The 24,316-nt window shown below is 32.8% G+C and overlaps 2 protein-coding genes across 2 annotated transcripts; both read right to left on the bottom strand.

The window, feature by feature from the left end:
* Window positions 1–628: 628 nt before the first annotated feature.
* LOC113520339 (trypsin, alkaline A-like) lies at window positions 629–7,479 on the bottom strand. Its single transcript, XM_026905651.3, has 5 exons — window positions 7,323–7,479; window positions 6,819–6,981; window positions 5,697–5,955; window positions 5,098–5,253; window positions 629–821 (listed from the first exon to the last, which is right to left on the bottom strand). Exons 1-5 carry the CDS (start codon window positions 7,372–7,374, stop codon window positions 669–671), a joined length of 783 nt encoding a protein of 260 aa, XP_026761452.2. The 5' UTR covers window positions 7,375–7,479; the 3' UTR covers window positions 629–668.
* A 1,883-nt stretch (window positions 7,480–9,362) lies between these two features.
* On the bottom strand, window positions 9,363–23,897 carry LOC113520407 (uncharacterized). The gene is made up of 15 exons (XM_026905734.3): window positions 23,743–23,897; window positions 21,894–21,923; window positions 21,367–21,660; window positions 19,501–19,833; window positions 19,013–19,354; window positions 18,504–18,842; window positions 17,441–17,704; window positions 16,902–17,159; window positions 16,247–16,427; window positions 14,959–15,137; window positions 14,437–14,574; window positions 13,254–13,424; window positions 12,591–12,701; window positions 12,053–12,250; window positions 9,363–11,289 (listed from the first exon to the last, which is right to left on the bottom strand). The coding sequence occupies exons 1-15, from the start codon at window positions 23,795–23,797 to the stop codon at window positions 11,087–11,089; spliced, it is 3,096 nt and encodes a 1,031-aa protein (XP_026761535.2). The 5' UTR covers window positions 23,798–23,897; the 3' UTR covers window positions 9,363–11,086.
* Between the last annotated feature and the right edge of the window lie 419 nt (window positions 23,898–24,316).

Genomic DNA, 24,316 nt, shown 5'->3' with positions numbered 1-24,316 from the left:
TAACTTTGCATAGAAATTTTATCAAAATCGATTTATTGCATCGATAGTTTAGTTTCCAAATCAAAAAGACTGGTATTGCCAGAATTTAAGTCAGATTTTTTGGGAAACACAATGTAAATATATTGTCATTTTAGTATTTTCGTTTCACAATATTTTTGTTAAAACATTAGTTTCATTCATTATATAACATTTTAACATATTAGGGTCATATTCACCCCATATATATCACTAGAAAGAGATTTTGCACAAAAGTAATTTACTAGGGTACTTCTGTCACACTTGTATTTTTGAAGTTAAAGTTTGAGATATAACAGTTAAATTACAGGATACGGAGGCAAACATCTGAGTCCTAAGGAATAGCAACATGTTAGGAGATTGACATACCTATGTGATATGTTATGTTTTATCCTTATTCGTCCAGGCACAGACGTGGATTCAACTACAAATAAAACAAAAGACATCATCATCCCATCCATCCATCATTCTACCCTTATCCCAATTAGTATTTGGGGTCGGCAAAATATGTTTTTTATGCCTATTATAAAAAGATTTGGCTTATAGTTTTACAAGCGGCCGCCTGTCTGACGTCAACCCTCTTTGGAAATAAATAAAATAAAAGGCAAATAAGAAAAAATAAATAAAGATAATATAATTAACAATTAATTAATTTAATTGCCGGCATTGGCGGTATCAACAATCCATTTCCAGTACGGGCTCGTTCTGGTATTTAGACTCGGGTACCGCAGTGATGCACACTCGTTTGACCAAGAATGTATGCCGACTACGCCACCGTTCACCACAATCGGACTTCCAGCACCACCCTGCGATATTGAAATAATAATAATAGATACTCTTTATTGTTTCCTCCAAAAGATTAGAATAGTGAACTTATCTATCTATACTTATAATAAATCTGTAGAGAGGTCAATTCTGTACATGAAATATATTTCCAAAATAACTATCAGGGGGTAATAAGTGATCGATACTGATGCCAAAAATGCAATCAGTAAAATTTTTGTCTGTCTGTCTGTCTGTCTATATATTCGTTATAGAAACAAAAAGTACTCGACGGATTTTAACGAAACTTGGTAGGATATTCTTCATTCTCCTGGGCAGGTTGTAGTATACTTTTCATCACGTTACGAACAATAGGAGCAGAGCAGTGAAGGGAAATGTTGGGAAAACGGGAGGAGTTACTCCATTTTTAAGCTTCCGTCGCGTGTGCAGCCTTAATGGTCACTTTTTAAAATGTAAAATATCCACTAATGCGAAGCCGGGACGGGCCGCTAGTTATAAATATAAACAATTACAAGAAATAATCACAATGAGACAACAATGGGCGACCTTATCGCTAAAAGCGATCTCTTCCAGGCAACTTTTGGATGGAGAGGAGTAATTTTATAAACAGTTTGATCGGAGTCACAATGAATTTCTATTCTTAATATAGAAATATGATACATGTAATAATATAAAATATATCTCTACTCATTATATACACTTATATACTATTACATATATACACACATACATATACATACATACATACATATACATATATACATACATACATACATGCGTATAAACATCTACACAGATACATAAAAATATATAAATACTGCTTACATGTACAGTCAACCCTCCTATAACGCGGTGAGTGCGTACCGCGTTATATGGAAACCGCGATATAAGAAACTCAGAACTAGTACAATACACATCATTCGTACCGCGTTATAATATAGAGACCAATAAATTCCAAAGACAAGATAAATTATAAATTATTTTTATTGAATTGAAGAGTTTATATAAGGAAATGATACAAAAAAATGAAACAAAAACTAAACTAAACTAAAAAACTGTTTTCCAACAAAAACAAGAAAGGCTTTTGTAAAATTATGTAATCATTCAACACTCATCCTCGCTGCCAGATATGAGTCGCCTAACTCGTCTTCTTTTAATGGGCAAAATGTCTTCCTCACTTGGTTCATCTTCACATTGTTTTTCGATTATAGCTTTTTTTTTCTAACTCTACTGTAAACCTCTATAGGGAGCTAAGCAATTTCTTAATTCTCTTTTAAACTTTGCGCTGCGCACCGTTGAATGATCAGTTTGAATGAAATGTAGTTCTAATTCTTTAGCCAAATTTAGCCCTTTTTCACATCTTGTCAATCGAGATTTGGCACCCATTCGTTTTCCTTATTTTCATTTACCAATGCATTTGAGGTGGGTGCATCAATTAATTCAATTAGTTCTTCTTCATCTAAAGTTTCTTCTCCGAGTACTAGTTCTCTTACATCCTCATGGTTTACTGCAAATTCTTCATCGCTTAAACGAGAAGCAATGTTTACTAATTCTGTAACTGGGAGTGAAATTGTAGACTCATCTTGTGTTGCTATCTTATATTGTAAACATATCTAGTTACTAGAGTCATTCAAAGGCTGCGCGGAAGGAACTTATGGGATGCTCTTGAACGGAAACCGCGTTGTAAGAGTACCGCGTTATAGGAGGGTTGACTACATAAGACACTAACTTATAAAATGAAATGTTATCTGTATTTAAAATTGGCGTCAGTAATTGTTCTCTGTAACCGAACACTTACTGATTACGTCACATCGGGCGACGCATCGCCATATTATCAATCAATCAATACAAATAAAATCGTAACTGGTCGCTGTCTGTACATAGAAGATATATAAGAAAAACTATTGTAAAAGAGCTTTGTGAACACAATGTGTTTGTCTGTATGTTTGTGCGCGCTAATTTCAGAAACGGCTTAACTTATTTGAACGCGGTTTTCACTAATGCATTGTGGTTTATTTCATTTAACATTTAGTGTTTGTATTATTTCAATCGATTCATAAATAAAAAAGTTATATTAATCTAAAGAATCACATACAAAATGCTATAAAATCACCGATCACTTGAATTGGCTGAAACTTTATGAAGATACTAGATATGTAATTACCATTTAAGTGTATAATACAATATAAAATCAAATTCATGAAGAGTTCCAAGGGGAATAATATACAGCAGGGGTTCCTAAATTTATTTCGTCTACTGCCCTCTTGAGAATAAATTATTTTTTAGCGCCACCACTTTTTCACCTACTTAAAAACCACTATTACTTCAAGATTAATAAATCACCCCCCAAGCCTGTACACAATGCCCTAATTTTTTTTTCTGGGTCTCTTACCGCCCCCCCCCCCCCTCTTTATGCCTACAGCGCCCACAAGGGGGCATTATCGCCCACTTTGGAAAAGGCTGATATACAGAAACTACATAGAAGCGAACAACGACGCGAAAAATAGCTAGTTTTCTAATAAATATATTAGTGCATATCATGATGCGCCATAAACCAAGTGCATTCGAACATTAACATTTTGTAATATCTTCAGGAGAAGTTGGGAATAATAACAAAGTATTTTAATAATCATCTGCAAACCCAACAAACAAACCCATATCCTCAGAAGAGGGAAAGTATTATAAACAATGGGGTCATGGCTTCATTACAAGCACCATACCAGGACAATATGTCAAGTCGAGAAGTTTCGTAAACACGGTTACCATCATCATCTTCCTACGCTTATCCCAATTATTATTTGGGGTCGGTGTAATATGTTTTTTACCCATATTACAAAAAGGTTTGGCTTATAGTTTTACGACCGGCCGCCTGCCTGACGTCAATCCACTTTGAGAATGCATTTGTTGGTGGTTTCAGTCACCTACGGTATGGAGAAAAGGATTAAGGAAAAAGGGAAGGAAACGTTGGAAATGTGTAAAGGAAGTTGGTAAATATGAGGAATAAGGGACTTATGTGGGAAAGGAAGGGGGGGGGGACACTGCAGTTGCGGAAAGGACTGGAACACTGCAGCGGCTCGGAGGAGGTCGCATACCCGTATGCCCTTATTCTAGAATCAGATAGATTACGGTTACCATTCGATTACCACTTACCTTCACCTATACCTACAATAACTAAATCATCATACTAAACTCATTTTAGTAAAATAAATAAGTTCGGATATCTCCATCTCGTATACCTGCTATGAAACAGCTGTACTTACAAGAACATAATTCTGTTTTGATATGAAGGAATGGGCCACCGCTTCCTTTCCCGAGGGTGTCGTAAGAGGCGATTAAGGGAACTTAATTGTAGAGGGATAAGCAGCAGCGTCCCTCTTAAAACATTACCAAAAGTCTAACTGTCGTTGCCAACCCGTCTGCCAAGCGTGGCTACTACTGGCATAAGCCCCCTTATGGGGGAGGTCTATGTCCAGCAGTGAACAGTTAACGTCTGATATGAATGTTAAAGATAATAAAAGATATGATATGGCAGTGAAATTACAAGATACGGAGATATAAGTCATAGTTCTCAGGCATGACACTGCATAAAAGCAATCATGGGCACCTTATGGGTATACTGTGTTTACGATGTTGTTAATATTAATAGGTGATGGTTACCACATGCCATTAGGTGGGCCGTCTGCTATATATATATATATATATATATATATATATATATATATATATATATATATATATATATATATATATATATATTCTTTATTGCACTTAAACAATATATGCGACGATTAGTTTAATATCTTGTTAGCAAGGGAGGGCTTATCTCTGAAAGAGATCTCTTCCAGCCAACCCAGTGTACTTAGAGAGAAAATAATTTAATTTGGGTAATCCATGTATGCCATTTTAAGGAGATGTTTCGTGTAGAGGTGAAACACGAGTCGCAAAACGTGCGTGGACTGAATAACGGTTGGAGATTAATGGCTAATATGGATGATTATAGAACTTCTGGTAATAGTAATAGTACTCAATCTTTGAATGTTAGTAGTCACACATATACTTGTGGTAGCGGAATTAAACATAATAATTCTAATCAACTAACCAGTGATATGGACTTCCGCAAAATAATGCCTAGTTTAGTAAAATATTTTAGGTAAAATAAAAAAAATTATACATCTAAAAAACATTTGCCTATTTTCTTAAGTAGTCAGGTAATAAGCAACTATTCTACAAGTATTCTATACCCATTAGACATACTTACTGAAATTTCTTTTTAGTTCTAATTTATTGTAGCTTAGTTACCTCGGAACATTGGCCAAATACACCAACATCCAGCCAACCGAAACAGATCATGTTATCGGTAACTGCGAAATTTATATCTTGATATCGAACAGCACATGTTTCTTGGTCTATCACGAACGCTGAAACGTGATGAAGCTGCTCAGTGGGTTCTGACGCCTGAAATTTGTAATAACTTTTTTTATTGCATGATAATGGTATACCCAGCTTGGCCAACGGTATTCGTAATAGGACACCAGTAAAGAATGATAAGTGAGGATGAAAGCGGGTCAGTTGGCATATCGTGACAAATTCATAAATGATTAACCTAGATATTTTTCAGGTGGAACCATGTGGAGGTCAAAAGTTAGTCTATCTGCTATTTCAATTTCCATAAAGAAAAAAACACAAAGATGCCCATATCCAATACCATATTAACAAAAAGAACTTTCCTTTATCATCCATAGTTCCGGGCATACAGTTAGCTGAAATATCATTTAATTAATACAAATTCTTTTTTATTTTCGATTGACTGCATTCAGTACCGACTGCATTTAGTCCCGCCCGTTCCAACTGGACGGTGTGGTCACTTGTGCTACTATAAAAAAATATATTATACTTACTTTAGCTGCACCCCATCCAATAGCGCTAATAGAATTCCTGGGTGCAATTGTAAACGCCCCACCAGCAATACGGGCCACCTCCACCAAACCCGGGACCAATTCAATAAACGATACTGTCCTCAAGACGGCGATGTTGTTGTCCCTAGTAGTTAATTCGAAGTCTGGATGTGCTGTGATTAGCCTAATTGTGTAGTTCCGGCCATCGGTGCTTACAAATGAAGAGCCCACTCTGGCTCGCCAATCTCCAGGGTTGTACAGTCTGATATAAAGAGACATAGAGAAGATGTTTATTTTTTTATGGGTGATAATGAAATAGTAACCCGACCCGCGCTATCGGTATACACCGGCGGGGCACCAGTGAAGGATGATAAATGAAGATGTAACAGGTCACGCCATCGTGACGAATTCAACAAGAATTTTTCACGATCGTTTCCAGGGAGAACCACGTAGAGGTCGACCTAATAGGGTATATTGCTAGCAATGGGGCTGTCAAACTCCATTGCTAATAATCCCTTTCCCCTAGAGAAAATGGTTGACCATGACCAGCAGTGGCAGGTATGTAAAATTTTACGGATTTGTAACATTTCTAATACAATCGAGCCGATATTTACTAATAGGATACTTTGTACAAAAGTCGATTACATAAGTACTTCTGCCCCTTCATGTTTGCTACTGGAAAGCAGCAGTGTTTCGATTTGAAGAATGGAATGTGGTAGCGAAATTATAGCTATTAAATTTATGACTGTAGGAGAGGATTACTAGATTACTTTCCTTCAGGTAATTTGTCAGCTTATTTACCATTGCTTGCTCAAATTCTATGAATTATATTATTATTTTAGTATTATGATTAAATCTGTGTGGTCCTGGCATAGAACAAGTCACCCCTTTCTTTCCCGTAGATGTCGTAGAACTACTGGTAAAACTTATGTTGATATGGTGACCATTATTATTAAGTGTATCAGTATGTACTCAAAATGTTTGCATTGTATGAGGATCTAATCTAGCATCATCGGAAGATAAGGAAGTGTGTTGAACGACTACCACCATCTAGATTATCGTGGTATGATATTCGTATTTATAATTTTTGGAGATTCATTCAAAGGTCTGTTGGATTCTACTCACGCTCCATTGGCAGTGTAGAAGCAGGAAGCGGCTGACAGTAGAGCGGTGGCTGATAGCACTACACCTCCACATGTTTGATCGGCGCCTGATCCGGTATATTGCAGCGAAGCGGCGTATGGATACTCTGTTATATTTACCGCCTCACCGCCCGCGATATATTGGGCTGCGAATTCATTAATCATAAACTTTAATAGTCGTAAGGAGACCCATGGGGAATTTGATTCTAACTGATTGCTAAATCCCATTACTATCAATCCCTTCCCCCACCCCTTCTATTATATGTTGCATCAGTTTGTTTGCTTTTTATATAACACTGTAAAGATACGAGTACGAGCATATCGTTTTGAAATTTTTTGGTTTCAAAGGCTGAGAATTAATACGTTAATTTTAAAACTCATTACGTAAATTTAAGTCAAAATGTTTTTAAGAAATTTCATAATTTCACATCATGGGAACGAAATAACGGAATTAAATAACCAGTTAATATAATATAAAATCACTTACCCTTGCCATATGCGATGAAACAAGAAAACAATAAAAAAGTATACACCTTCATTTTATTAGTTGTTTACGACTTTCATGACACGATATAAACTAATACCACGTAGCTTGTTATCATTAAATAATTTACCTATATCGCACGATTAAAATTCAAAATAAGTACAATGTTATGGATTTATTATTAGAGTTCCCTAATGCGTTACGATAAATAATCGTCATACTGATATCAAAACATGTAATGGTACCTATATAGTACAATCCTTACTAATATTACTAACTAGCTTTTACCGGAGGAAAGGGATTGTTAGTAATGGAGACTGAGAATCCTATTGCTAGCAATATACCCAACCAGGTCGACCTCCTCGCGGTTCCCTCTGGCAACTATCATGGTTAATTCCTGATGAATTCATCATGATGGGCTAACTGGCCTGTTTTCATTCTCATCTATCACCCTTCACTGGTGCTCCGCCAGCGTATCCCGTTAGCGTAGGCGGGGTTACCATACCATTTTCACCCATCAAAAAAAAAAACTAGCTTTTACCCGCGGATTATCTATATAATAATGCGACAATTACTCTTTTTGTTTTCAATGTACTTAATCCAAATTTTGTCTCTAGAAATGATCTTCTAAGAGATTATCTTGAAGTATAAAAAAAACGAAAACTAACTTTCTTCTTATTAAAATATACTATATTAATGATGCAATAAACTGTAAAATAAATAAATATAATTAAAGTTCATGTAAACACCTGCTAAAACAATCTGTAAGTATATTCCATTCAGATAGAGGGAGACTACAAAAGTCGATTGCTTGGGTTCGTGGTATTGCTCATGTCTTTAGGCGACGGTTACCACTTTCCATCAGGTGGGCCGTCACCTTGTTTGCCATTCTAAGTTGTATAAAAAAAAATCTAAATCGATTCTAATTAAAAATTAATGTTAATAAATAGTCCTCTCGTGAAAATGCTCTCCGAGAAGACTAGATCACTATTAGTATTTAAGTATTAACATAGTTTTTAAGTACACTTACTAACAAAAATGGATCCAAGTTATCTAAAAATAAATAAATAAAAAAAAATATATGTTATTGATATGTTTGCTTTCTGGCAAAAGCCTCTTTCAATTTCATCCACTTTTGTCTATTGTGATTTATATTCATCTGTGACACATTTTGTCTGTCATATGCACAAATGAATAACTCTTACTTTTATACCCTTTGTTAGTCTCTCATATTTTTTTTCAGGATTGGATTATCTGTACATATTAAAAAAAATACAAGCAAATTGAGAACCTCCTTCACTTTAAAGCCGGTTGAAAATGTATTTAATCGACTATTAACTATAGCCGAATAGTAATAAGTAGACACAAAGAATATAAAAAAATATGTACTTATCGTTTATAGACTTTACGGCCAAGAAGAGACGGAACCCTTATTACTATTAAGAAATTATCACATTGAAATAACTGATATAGAGTGATTAATATAAAGGTACATTTCTTTAAAAAAAATGATAAGATACAAGTGTTGGTACATTGGTCTCCCAACGCTAGGGATTAATGATAACAAATAGATTATTTTTCAAATAATCAATGTTAAATATTTCTGTTTTAAAACAATTGATAATATTAGCTTGAATTAATTTTTTTACTGTACTAGGTGTTACCTTGCGGTAGTACATATCACCGGTTATTTAATTAGAACTATTTTGTTTATTTCCGCATGTGTAATACTGCCAACACTCGAATATTGACCACCACTTCCAGAAGTTCCTCAACCTTCCATATTAGCCATCAAACTCCGACTGCCATTTTGTACACGCACGTTTTGTGACACGTGTTTCACTTCTAAAGGAGACATCTTCAGGCAAATTATTCAATCCCCATTTGAAGCCTAAGCTTAACCGTTTGGCATATGCATTTTGTTGATTTTGCAGTTTGAGTGCCGTAATTCATTACTTTTCAGTAAGGTGTAAAATGATATTTTCACTCTCTCAAATTGGCGCAGGGGGGGGGAGAGGAAGGGATTACAATGAAAAAACCACCTTAATTATTAATTCTATAATTAATTAATGATACCTTACAATCCTGCATCAATTACAGGATAACATAACTAAGTATTAATAATAATTAAAAATCACAACCTTACTTTAGGCATTTACTCTTCAAATGCTTTGTGTCAGAAGTCCATTGCTTAGGCAATAGAATTTATGATCTATATAAGAAAAATTTCATGCTTGTTTAAAAATATCGACCAATTTTATTATTAATTTGAAAAAATATTTATTATTCACCTCGACAAATAGTAGTTTAATTCTACTGTAAGAAATCATTATATATATGCTGACTAACTGGAGATATTTATAAAACACATGAATTCATGTAAATAATTACATGTTATAAACTCAAAAATTATTAATTTCTTATACATATATCTATATATCTTTTTAAATTTTACATAAATCTATTATTCACCTAAATTATATTGCATAATGAGAACGGACTACTGCTTTTATAATTTTATAAAATATAACTTATATTAAATAATCATAATTTTGTAGTAAACAATACTATATGAAGTGCTTATTGTTTTAAAACTCTACATGCTCTAAGAACATGCTTTCGTTGATTAAACTTCAAAGTAAGCAGGTTTCATAATTCTATTTGAGACCGGTTGTGATATGTCATTCTCTACAATATTTTTAACGCATATTTAAATTTCAACATTTTCACTTACACTAAGTTTAATTTTTTTAAAGCTTTTATATCTTTTGTATTTACCAGAGGGAGACTTTGTACAAAAGTCGTTTGCTTGCGCACCTCTGTCCCATTCATGTTTCTATCATGAAGCAGTTGTGTTTGCATGGCTGTGTTTCGGTTTGAAGGGTGGGATATTGCAGTGAATTTATAGTGTACAAAGGAATAACACCTGAGTCCTCTGGAGTGGCAACGTGTCGGGGGTATCAGTATGCTCTGTTATGGCCATGGTACCTGGTCATATCTATATATATATATATATATATATATATATATATATATATATATATATATATATATATATATATATATATATATATATATATATATATATATATATATATATATATATATATATATATATATATATATATATATATATATATATATATATATATATATATATATATATATATCGTGGACCGTCAGCTTGTTTGTCATTTTAAGTTGCATAAATCTAACTAGAGGCTTTGATTTTTTAGCTTTGGCTTTGTATTTAGGTAAAGAATATATCATTCAAATCCCTTCGACTGATTATATTAATTAGTTTACAAATTTTCACATAATATTAATGGTATAGTTAATTCGACAAAACTAGAAAAAAGGAAGAATACAATCAAACAAAATAAGTAAAAACAAAGTAAAAGATTCTAAAGTAACGAATAGAGGACAATAGTATAATTACATACCCAGTAGTTAAAGTGAATTGTGCTACGATTTATTTTACAATTTATAGTTCGTCAAAACAAAAGACAAACTTCTAACGTAAACGTGACGCGTTTACGTCGATAACTTTGTATAGAAATCTAAGTTTCTTAACTTATCCTCTAGAGTCACAGTTTTCAATACAAATTATAGTCTTCAAACGTAAACCAAATAACATAAATCTTTGTTGAACTCATATCAGGTACTGTGCTGAGAAGTTTGTATTGAGAAATTTGTACCTCCCAAAATGACATTTCAAAATCGGCTCCAATACTAATGTTTAAATATAAAACGTTTATTATTAATAATTAAGCAGTAGATGTTGAAGTAGTAATTTCAGTAGTAGAATCGGTTAACGATCTCTTCTGGAAGCTTCCACGAAAACTGTTTCTGACAAAACTTGCTGCGAACGACGTTCTTCGGCGATTATTCTCCGGAATCAGCATTAAAGCCAATGTCAGCAAAATACCAGATACAGCAATTAACATAAGCCAAATTGCATAGGGTTTCACTGGAAGAGAAATTATTAGATATTTAAAATATACTATATTACTGATAGGCGACGGTTACCACTTTCCATTAGGTGGGTCGATAGCTTGCTTGCCATTCTAAGTTGCATAAAAACAAATGCTGTTCAAAAAAATTAGGAACCTTAAAGGGAGCAATATATTGTTTAACTTGGAAATTCAAGCAAACTCTTGACAACTTGAAATCATGAAAATGTTTTAGATTGACCAGAGAGTGATTTAAAAAGTAAGACCAAGTAAAAATTAAGAGATAGAATAATTATATTTGAGAACTGCTTGGCTGTAACAAGATCTATATTGACACTGACGAACGGATTAGAAAAAAAGCTTCCAATTACATTATTTCTTATTTCAATGGAACTTAATGTAAAATTGACAAAATTTTGTTGAAATTATCACAGATATATATATATATATATATATATATATATATATATATATATATATATATATATATATATATATATATATATATATATATATATATATATATATATATATTATATAATTTCAAAAAAATCTTTGAATGAAATTACTACTAATGGACATTAGCAGACAGTCTTATGATCTTATGATCGCATCAATAATTCGTTTCTTTAAATCGTAGATGGGTTATTAAAAATTAAAATTTATCTGAGAAAAATCTTGGTTTTAAAGGCGGCGATAGATTTATCTCCTGCCTCTGTAAATAAAAATATTTGGACAAAAAGACTTATTAACTCAAAAAGACAATTCAATTTCTTTTACCTGTCGCTGGAACAGACGAACTATGTTTTGTGTAATTAGTGACTGCTGATATTTCTGTGGTTTGACCTTGCACTCTGGCGATTACTGTCCATGGCTGCATATCAAATGTGTTAGGTACTTCGATGTGAAGTGAACAAAGTCCCGTCGTTAGTGAGTCGAAACTGTAGTAATATTCAGGCAGGTTTAATGAGGTAAACCCTGTAGAAATGTTGAAAAATGTTAATCATCGATAGTTGTACTCATCAATAGAGACAGCTAAGAGCTTCAGATCCCTTCAGATGGAGCTGTCGAAAGATTAAAACTTTAGGTAAATGGTATAATTCAGAATACTTGAATGCACTCTATTAGCATTTAAAAATATTTTGAGGAATGTTTAATGCGTCATGTTTGTTGTGACTAATCTTTTAATTGCGTAACATACAGATAATAAAAATAGATTAATACATCAATTTCTTATTGATTTGAATCTGTAAATAACCTGTTTTTATAGCAAAAAAAAAAACAAAAAAAAGACAAGCTACGATTATAAATAACATACCTAAACCATCGATGCGTACAAATCTACAGTAATCCAAGGGACGTTTGTCGTACACTTCGCCTTCCACTATGAGGTCCCTAGATCCCATGAACTGACGCACCACAATCGGCTCTGGAAATCATCATATTAACAATATAAGCTAACTGTAAACTTTTGGTATCGTTTGCATGAATTCGGTTAGAAAGAACTCTTTGTTAATCTAAGATACGATTTTAGCTTGATCGAGCAATAAACATACAATTGTGTCAACAAGTCTTCCCATCCCAGAATCTGACTACGAGTCCTTATATATATATTTTTTATTTTAGTAATCTTCAGGGGGTTCTCTTACAATTTTACAAGTTGTAAAATTTCATATGAACTTGCATTTACATTGTATGATTTCTTATAATAATTTGTCAACTAAACAAATTTCCAAACATATTGTTTTTATAATTCAATTGCAAATCAAGAAAGAGATCATTTTAGACTATCTCAAGTATTTGACCCGAGACTAGTGACAAACTAATCTATCTATAGACACATCAATCGTGAACATGCGATAGAGCGAGACAACAACGTTAGTGAACATAGAAGAAAAAAGAAGATGATGCCATAATATCTTACCAGGCATACAAACGAACGGAAAATCTTTCATGAATTATAAAAACTATACAACTATACCTTTTATATTAACATAGATATCAGTCCGCTGTTCTGGCTGGTGACCGTCGTGAAAGCCAACATGACAGCTCCATCTACCACTGTCAGAAGCTAACAAGTTCCTAAACGCCGCACCGCATTCCCCAGCGTCTAAACCAGCACCTACATACTCCACGTTCTCTGAAAACGTGTCTGTAATAAAAGTAAAAATATAAGCTAACGGTTTTTTTTAAATGGATGATAATGGAATGGTAACCCCACCCGCGCTATCGGTATACACCGGTGGGGCACCAGTGAAGGATGATAGGTGAGGATGAAGTAGGTCAGTTAGCCCATCGTGACGAATTTAACAAGAATTGTTCACGACGGTTTCCAGGAGGAACCACGTGGAGGTCGACCTAATAAGGTATATTGCTAGCAATGGGACTGTCAAACTCCATTGCTAACAATCCTTTCCCTCCAAGCTTAACGGTTTGTGGCTAAAAGTAATTTGTAATACAAGTCCACAACGAGCATACATCATCATGCGATAAAACTTTTCATAACTAAATGGTATAGTTAAAAATAAGCTTGCCATCGCGTAGACCGTATGTTCATCTGATGGCAAGCGGTTACTGTAGTCGACCCATGTAAATTATGGGACATTGCTTCGGATATAAGTTTATAAAGCTTATCCTTAATTTTTTTTTTTTACTACGAATGTGGCATACAACTATGTAGCCTGTCTGATGTAAAAGTTCACTGTGGCCTGTACAAATACAAATAATTTTATTTTGCATGAAAATTGGTTAAAAGGATAGTATGTACACACTTTTCACCAGTATCTGGCATACAAAATTCATTTAATTAAGCTATGGACACAAGCAAAAACCGTTTTTTACTTATTAATACATAATACATGATTAAACAAAATAAAAATATTCCAGTCAATTGCGTCACATTATATTCTAGATTAAAAATAATTAAAATAAAAATATTTTTCTGATAGCCATCTTTTTAGTTTCTTTTTAAATATTGTATATTTAATGGTAGTGTTGTCATTTCACCCGTTAGTTAATTATAAATATTTGTCATAAAATGGACTTGTTTATTGCTTATAGCTTGAAACACCAGGGGTGTCACATGTCTGAAGAAAGTTTATTACACCCTTTTTGTAGGACCCCATACATTTATCTCACAATCATTGAAATATTAAGCGACATACCGGGTGAAAGATTGAAGATAGTTCCATTTTGCGCTCTAAAATAACAATACTCGATAGCAGACTGTATTGAACAAGACATGGTCACCGTGTCGCCTTGTAAAACATCGACACTACGATGAGTTGTGATAAGATTCGGTTCTGAAACACAAAAATATTTGTATGAATCATGGTGTTCCGTTTTATAATAAATCTTTATTATAAAGTTATTATATTAAGGTATGAAGGTACGAAGAGGTAACAAAAAAAATTTTCTTTCACATTTGTAATATTAGTAAGGATAACGATTTACAAATATGAAGGGAGAAGGCTGCGGATATCTGAAGAAATCTAATTAAATTTCAATATATATAGTGATCAGAGGTTTGCATCAAATTTTCCCCTGACGCTCTGTTTACCCCGTAGTAACAAGTGACTATTAAATATAATGTAGCTTACACCATATTATGTTTATTTGATGTTAAACTCAGAGAATTTTTACCATTGAAAAAATGGAGTAGTTTTCTATCCAGCCGGTGCCCTTACCTATTATAATAGGGGCAGTGACTTCAGAATCTTGCAGAGCCCAAGAATATAGCACTGTCAGAAAACCATAATATGTATCGTTTGCAGTTTGAACAGCGCATCGCCATATTCCTAAATCATCAGATTGAAGGTTTGAAATTCTTAGTCCACATTCGTGAATTCTAATTGCAGATTCCATACTAGAAAAGAAAAACGTATTTGAGTTTAGAACAATATAGCAAAGTGACAAATAGTCTTGACAGAAAGTTAAGATCTCATTGACTAATTGATTTTTATGATGCTAAGATTGGCAAATAAGCGGACGGCCCTCCTGAATAAAAGTGGTAAGCGTCGTCTATAGATGTGAGTAGCACCATAAATATTACAAAATACAAATGTCTTTATTGTGGATCATAAGTCAGGTTAGAGTATTAGCCCAATGAAATAGTATATCCATGACCTGCTATAAAAGCATACAATATTTAGGTATAATATACAATACCTATGAAGCAGCTACATGCATTATTCGACAATTTACTTACTACATTAAAATTAAAATGGGTCAATACACTATATGCCCATAGAATACACTATTATATGCCATTCTTGAGTACTAAGATTTATTTTTTTTAATGGATGATAATGAAATAGTGTGCCCGCTTGCACTATCGATTAATACTGGCGGGCACCAGTGAGGGATGATAAGTGAAGATGAAGCAGGTCAGATAGCCAATCGTGACAAATTCAATAACGAATCAATTACGATAATTTCCAAGGGAAATCACGAGGAGGTCGAAACAGTATATTGCCAGTAATAGGGTCGCTAATCCCCATTTTTAACCATCCCTTTCCATCCCATTAGTAAGATGTTATACCTCTGTTCCCTGCAATTTCACTGTCATATCCCACCATTCAAACACAGCCATGCAAGCGCAGCTGTTTCACGACAAAAATACGAGTGAGACGGACGTAACCATGCAGACAGTGATTCGACTTCGTATTAGGTGCGCATCTGCTTTGAGAGACGGGTTTTTTCAAGCAGTAATTCCTGTGACACTACGATTTTTTCATGATCTTTTGTACTCGTCCTTTATTTTCGCTGCTAATTCCTATCAGTAAAAGGAATTTTAAGATGTTCTTTTATAGCAATGTTTTTTTTATCTCCTCCGGATGTAAAGTGTATTTTCCAAAAGATACATATATATCGTTTGTGTAGGTACATATCAATAATTTTTCTGATCGATTTGAATGTCTCTATTATTAAATTGACGAGAACATTTTTTAAAATAGTAACAGTTTAAATCTTTACCTTGTTCCTACCCCATGGAAAGTGTATCCACTCTCTCCCACCCCTTCAACAGCAAGGAGAACCCGTCCAGATGGCTTGCGGAACTTGCATGTTTTCACTTCATATTCAGTCGGTACTGAACAAGTCAAAATCACTTCCGGTTTCTGTTCCTCAATTGAGGTGGTCACTATGGCTTTTCGTTCTACAACATTCAATAATATAGTTTCTTAAGTTATTGAAAGACATTTTTAAGTGATTTTCAAAACAGAAGGGCTTCGCAATTCGTCTGTATTTTTTGTAACCTTGTTACAACACTTCTTCACCTATACTGAACTAAAAATTATTTATCGTTTCGAAATCAATAAGATTTACTTCTGAATCCTCAAATTAAATATAGTATAATATTAAGCATAATAAAATAGTCAAGATAGAAGTAATTATTTTTACATAATATTCATTTTTTTGTTTATTAGTGTTATGTTACGATACATTATTTTAGTCTGCTAACTAATGGTTATAGGTAAATTGGTATTCAAATTATCCTCACTCTATTTTGTTTACAAATATTAAGAGTCAAAAAAAGAATAGAATAAACCTTGTAATGTGAGACCAAAATATTAAACTACTCAAAATATTATAATATAGAATAAATTAGTTTATAAAATAATTATACTACCTGCTTCAGTTATTTTCACATTAAAAAAATACTCTTCTGCAATTATTTTTCCTGGAAATCCCACAGTCATAATCCATCTACCATTGTGCTGTTTTGTTACTTTTTCCAATTCAATAGTGCACTTTCCAAAATTATCATATACAATACGGCCACTGGGATCTTCAAGTTTGCAATAAATTGCGTTTTTTGGTCCTATTATTGCTTTAATAGGTCTATCTTTAATAAATTCTAAATTGTCAATTGTTTTGTTCCACGAAGCTAAAATAACAATGTTCGCATTTTTTTATTTTAAGGTTTTAACAACATTCTAACAAATCACTCTCACTGATTGTCAAGTCAACTCTCCTCCTAAGAGAAAGATGTAGGAAAAAGGAAAGAGGATGATGATTATGGTAAATTTAACATATTTATTGGGTTTCATTTCAATTTTTTCTCTTCCTCCGCTAACTTTGGAGATAGATGAGTAGTAACACATTATGTTTTTAATCCGTCACCAGAAGACCAAAAGTACTTAAGTGATTTCATGTGTTAATTCTTACCTATAACGATTACATCGATGAAAGCCCTGTATTTGATACCCATTCCATATCGTATTTCCCACATCCCATCATCAGATTTTTCTATATCTTTGATGATAAATCCACATTTATCATTATAATATCTGTCTGTTTCAAAATCAGTTAAATTGTGGTTTGGTCCATAAAGTACACAAGAATCCTTAAGTTCTGTTGGTTTCTCCAGACGCAAATAAAGAGTATTGCCTTCAGTTATTGTGACTTCTTGAGGTATTGCTCGCACTATCTCTGAAATTTTATAAATAGATAATTTTATAATTATCATTACAACCTACGATCGTTCCACTGTTGGGTAAGGTTTTCCGCCATTTAAGTGGACGATATTAGTCTACTATTGTTGACTGACAACAAATTGTTGATTGACAAACGGCTTGACGCTATAAGATTTTAGTTTGAAACTTGTGAATTTAGATGTGGTTTTTATTTGCATTGGTATTCACATGTATTCACATCTTATTATATATTAGTAATAAAAAGGAGTAATAAGGTTATTTATTATTAATTTTTTTATGTAATTTAGAATGGCAAACAAACTGACGACCCACCTGATGGAAAGTGATAACCGTACCATGGACATAACAGAATATATGTTTCATCCATGATATTCCTATTCGTTGCCATTCCTGAGGACTCAGGTGTTATTTTTCTGTAACCTGTAAATTCACTGCCGTATTCCACCCTTCAAACCGAAACACAGCCATGTCAACACAACTGCTTCACACTAGAAACATGAATGGAACAGAGGTGCCTAAACAAACGACTTTTGTACAAAGTCTCCCTATGGTGAAATCTATTAAAATAATAAATAATGAATCTATTACACCTGAATATATAATATTACATTAATATAATAAATAATAATCAACAATTGTAATAATATCAGTTGACTTAAAATTAATTTATCTATAACAATCTGATAATTAGTTATCGACGTGATAGAATACATGTGTATAGGACATACTTGCATATAATCATATAAAAAGCTATCTAATGTATATTAAATACTTATAATCTTTTAATCACCTACCTTCTACATAAACAATGAAAGGAAGCCTTCTTTCTATACGTTCAAAATAATTTGACACTCTGGCAATTAATATCCATTCTCCAATTAAATCCTCGCTTTTCACATTTACAGTAATACCACATGTGACATCAGGATCGTCTTCTATTACTTCTATTCCAGGAATATTAAAACCTTCCATAATAGTATACTGCAAGCCTGCGGGCGTTCTTAAGTGGCAGCTTTCCTTAGTATTACCGTCCTTAATAAGTATTGTATGACTTGCACCGATTGAGGTATTAAAAAATTGTGTGTCTAAAATATCTACAATTCTATTTTCATCAATAATAGGATTTGCTGGGTCTATAAACAAAAATATAATAACAGAGAAATTAATGATCTTTTAGTACAACATGGAAAAAGTAATGTTCATTTTATGGTTCTATTAAATATTTAAAAGTAAAAACGTTTCATCATATGAAAAATAAAATAGTAAATAAAATAAATAATTTGAAAAGAAATAAAAAAATTACCTTCCTTCACTATTTCAATAACACGTCGTCTTTCAGTAAAAGTATCACTGTTGCTGAACTTTCCACTAAAATTCCATTTACCGAGCATTTCCTCTGTTATGGGACCAATAGCTACTCGGCAGGCTATATTTGAACCTACATCTTTAAACACGACAGGATCCAGTTCTTTACTATCACTTATAGAATATTTTTGGCCAAATGAACTAATTATTTGGCAATCGTCTGTTGCTAAATTGCCCCGTCCATTTATTTCTTCGATAATAGTGCTACCTAAATTAATAATATAAGTGACTTGATCTTCATTAGTTACATTGTAAGCTTGACTGTAAGGATTCTCTTCATCTGTAACAAAATTATATTTTTAATTTCAATTGTTGTAGGACAATATATATATATATATATATATATATATATAATATATACATATATATATATATAATTGGACACGCGAACGAAGTCGCATGCACATGTGTAATAAGAAAACTTACCATAAAGAAACAAGTGCATTGGACGTGACACTTCAATTAATCCCATTAAAGGTGAATTAAACAGTCCGAACAATTTCCAATCTCCAATATAATATTTGTTAATAGGACCTATATTGAAATTGCAAGCTTCATTCGTTCCAACACGGGTTAAACCAGGGTAATCTGTGTCTGCAGTTATGACTAGTTCTTCCCCATTAGGTGTTACAGCGTGACAAGTTGACACAGTACCAGACCCAGTTAGGACAGGTGACAAATTGCCATCATAGGAAACGACATAGTCGCTTTTTGGTTCGGGCCACAAGTTCCAAGTTTGAGACGAATTGTTAGGATTGTCTGTAAATATTTTATATAATATTACTTTACTTTTAATATGTATTAAAAAATGAAAGTGGAATTTTAAATTTGTCTGTGTTATCGAAGTAGCAGTGAGGGATGATAGATGAGAATGAAGTTAGCTTAATTTACCTAGCATAACAGATTCACCAGAATGAAAACTATAATGGGTTCCAAAGGGACTGCAAAAAGGTCGGCCTGAGAAAGTATATTGCTAGTATTGGGGGCGCTGGACCCCATGGTCGCTAGAATCCATTACTAACAATCTTTTCTTCCGTTGCTTCAGCATCATGGTAATTAATTTTTTGTATTAAAAATTTTACTATAAAATTTATTCTATTTTTATGGTATCCTACAATTTTAAACACCAGTAGCACTTTGAAAACTATTAACTTCAGAGGGCGATATTCATACACGAGTAGTACTATAAATACTACATATTATAACTCAAAGTCCTCCACCACAACTGTCTGTCTGTCTGTTTGTTCACAACAGACTCAAAAACTACTGCACCGATTTTCATGCTGTTTTTACCAATGAATAGAGTGGTTCTCGAAGAAGATTTTATTATATAATTATGTTATATTTTTGTATATATTGGCTAACATAGAACGATATTTGTTGGAGGTGTCGGAAAAAAATAAGCCGTCTGTGAGCTTTCAACGAAGAAGCTGTCTAAACCTATTGAGATATAACAAAATAATGTATAATAGAAATGTGTATCTTATATAGGTCTACAGAAAAGTCCGCGATGGCATCGTGTGTATCTCTTAAGGATAACATACTATATCAATTTTAATACTTTACCAAAATTTTACCGAAAGCTACATCTCCTCAAAGTAACATAGGCTATTTTATATTTGCTGTAAAGAATCCGTGCGAAGCCGGGGAGGGTTGCTAGTAAATGTACATATCAGAGGTAAACTTTGCACAAAATCATCCACAAGAATACATCTGTTCCACTGTTTTCATGAGTATATTTCGGTTTAAAAGAATAAAAGGATATGGCAAAGAAATTACAGGGTATAGAGACTAAGAATATAGCCTCATAAATAGCAACGCAAAAGTAATACCATAGTCATAACAGAATTGTTTATGACTGTACTTTCCATCAGGTGGAAACTGAGCAAATCAATGGCAAATAATGCCATTATATGTTTTAAATTTTAATGCAAGCTTCAGTATCTCTTTCTTTTTTAACGCGCCACCTACCTACTTATGCTTTAATTCTTTCTACCCAAAGGTTGTCTGGAAGAGATTGCTTAGCAATAAGACCGCCTTTTGTACTACACTATACGTATTGAAAATTGTTTTAACAAATCATGTTATGTTGGTGCAATAAAGTGTTAAATAAATAAATAAATATCTCTAAGATAAAATGCAATAATTAGATGTTTAGGTCAGTAAGAATATTTTTAAAATTATATACGATTTGGGATAACAACTAAATTATAGAAAGTTATTAGGTTTTGTTGCAAAATTTGAGGAACAAAGACAAATGTTTAGAGACATCTATAGCATCAAGTTACTTACACCAGGAGATACTGACTGGTTGACATCTCTTATGAGGTTCATTCTTATCCTTATATTCCCCACATAGTGACCAGTTGCCTAAAAGAGATTCATTTATGGGTCCTATAGTGATCCTGCAGGAAACAAAATAACTGCTATTGCGGACTGTTACTCCTGGGATGTTAACGTTCTCTGCCAACACCGTTTCGCCGTTTGGAGTGATAATGTTACATGTTTCTTCATGAGATATTTTACTTAGTGATATGTCGATGTTTGCGTCTCTTTTTGTCCTATGAACGATTTCATGTAAAATGTCTGAAATGAATAATTAATTTTTAATCTTTTCAATAGTTTGGTGTCTGAAACGATTTTAAAAATCTACTTTATTAATCATAGCGGACATTCTGATGCTTTACAATTTTTCACCTTCATCATCAGATCAGCTCTTAGATATTGTCTCTTTAATTATCATTTTTTCACTATTTAATTTCGACAGTCTATTGCGCATTCATAAACTTTAAGAAAAAATAAACGGTAAAAATACAAACCACTGTTTGATCCATTTTCTTCTCCTTCGACTGTAAAAAAATGTATATACTTTAATTGTTAGCAACATAAATATAATAAAAAGAGAGAAGATAAATATGAAAAAAAAAGATAACCTAACTATAAGAGGGAAAGACGTTATGTATAATGCGTATGGCAGAGTTGCAATCCCCATCTAGCCTTCATAAACTGTGCTACTGTCTTGTTTGATTGACGCATCACAGTTGCCTCAATTAACTATCGTGTATGATGACACGATTAAGATTGTATACTACAAAAAAAAAAAACTGGCTTCAATTGTGGTAAAACTACTTATTTTTATTTCAGAACTAAACTTCTTAACTGATTTTGATAGTCTCTATAGGATCTATATGTAAGTATATTCCTTGTAGATATAAAAGTATTTTCCAAATCAATTTATAACTAATGGAGTTATGAGATCCCAAAGTCCCAAAGAGGGTTGACGTCAGGCAGGCGGCCGGTTGTAAAATAATAAGCCAAATCTTTTTGTAATATGGATAAAAACATTACGCCGACTAATTGGGATAAGGGTAGGAAGATGATGATGATGATGATGGAGTTATGAGATAACGAACATAAAACAATGTAACCGAGTAAAGAGTCTTTTAAGTCGGTTACAAAGGAACAATCCTTTTTAAATTGTAAGTAACTACTGAATACAACTGGTCTGCACATACGAGTAATCAGGTAACGTTCGATTGCGGTCCGGAATCTCAAAATAAACGAAAGCAACCTGAACCTTTATAGTTTTAAAATCAATTTCCGAGTCTCTTAAAAGTTATTGTGACTTGCATTATGTTTGGAAAAGCCTATAAAGCCATTTTCGGAGATGTTTTTTCTCCGTTTGTTGAGATATTGTTACATGTGGCGAGACCTCCTCCCCTATGGAAGATTTGTTTGTAATTATATTTACTACTATATAAAGTATATGATACATATTATTCATTGACTTGATTGATTATTCATTGACAGTTATGCGATTTATCAAAATACTAAGTATATAAGATATTTTATTAATATTTAAACATAACAAGTAGATTTTTTCCACAAAAACAAATACCGTCTTCAATCGTGATAAATTCAGATATTTTGATTTAAAAACTAAATTATTTAATAGTTCGATAAAATTTATTATTATTTGGACGAATATGTAAGTATATCTTTTTAAATAGAAAAGAATTTTCCAAATCGGTTTTTTTACCTCAAAACTCCGTTAACAAATAAACATAAAAAAAAATCGAATTGAGAACCTCCATTTTGGAAGTCAATTAAAGATATTTATTATAAACACAGTAATACCGTTGTGAAAGACTTACACGAGTATAGTCTATTTGCTAATTCTGCCTTAATTTAATATGACAATTTTTATTCAAATACATAAGTAGTGTAAGTTATACAAAAATATATGTTATTACATACTATATTTACGTTTAAATGAATAAGTTTAACATAACTTTCCGAACCTATCTGCTACCGTTAGAGATGATACAAAATTTTCAATACAACCGCACTTTTCACGTAAACCTGCTGTTTTACTCCCACTAGAACCACTATTCACATTTCTATGATTTTCCTTGTAAACATCATACTTATTTCGAAGTCTCTAATTAAATAATTTAAATACCAAATACAACAAATATTTGACAAAGAAAAAGAATAAAAATTTAAACTAAAAACGTCGTGAACAACTTAAACATATGTATTATTTTACGATACTACATCGTCACCCTTATAACACTATGTATTATCCTTATATAGGTAACTCAACTAAATCCACTGCTTCTATAACAAAAACTAACAACTTCACACTGAGAAAGTTGGTTTAGTCACCTGAAAATGCGAGCAATAGAAGGGAAGCCCCTACGAAAGGCGTCCACGACTTCATCTTGCTGTAGGCAACGCGCTACTGGTTCGTCACTTGTGCTACTAAACTTAATCACTATTATCATTAGTCTCGAGAAAGTTTATTTATACTATTAGTAACAGATTACGAAATTATTTTTATCGTTACTTCATTAAAATATTATCTCTTTAATCTATAGAACCAAAGATATTGTAAAACTAGCATAGCTAACATTCTCCTGCGCGATAATCCATTTCAAATCTATATAAATATATATAAATGTGGCCAAAATTATGTTGTTATTTTGTAATTGGATACTCCCACTCTGTAGCAAAGTTTCACAGTTTGCAACTGTACTGAGAAAAAGAAAATCGACCAAGTGCCAGAGACTTCCCTACAGGTTATGGTTAAAAACAAATATTCCCTCTGTATAACTTAAGTACGAGATGACAGTTTACGAATGTTTTCCGTTACATGTGCTATACAACATTGCTTCTTGGCATGTTTCATAATTTTAGATTAACGAAAAGTACCCAATAGGTTTGAGTTCCCTTGCAAATT

Source organism: Galleria mellonella, unplaced genomic scaffold (genome assembly GCF_026898425.1).
Source record: "Galleria mellonella isolate WM207_F2 unplaced genomic scaffold, CSIRO_AGI_GalMel_v1 utg1267, whole genome shotgun sequence".
Classification (NCBI taxonomy): Eukaryota; Metazoa; Arthropoda; class Insecta; order Lepidoptera; family Pyralidae; genus Galleria; species Galleria mellonella.
This window is presented reverse-complemented; position numbering and strand designations above follow the sequence as displayed.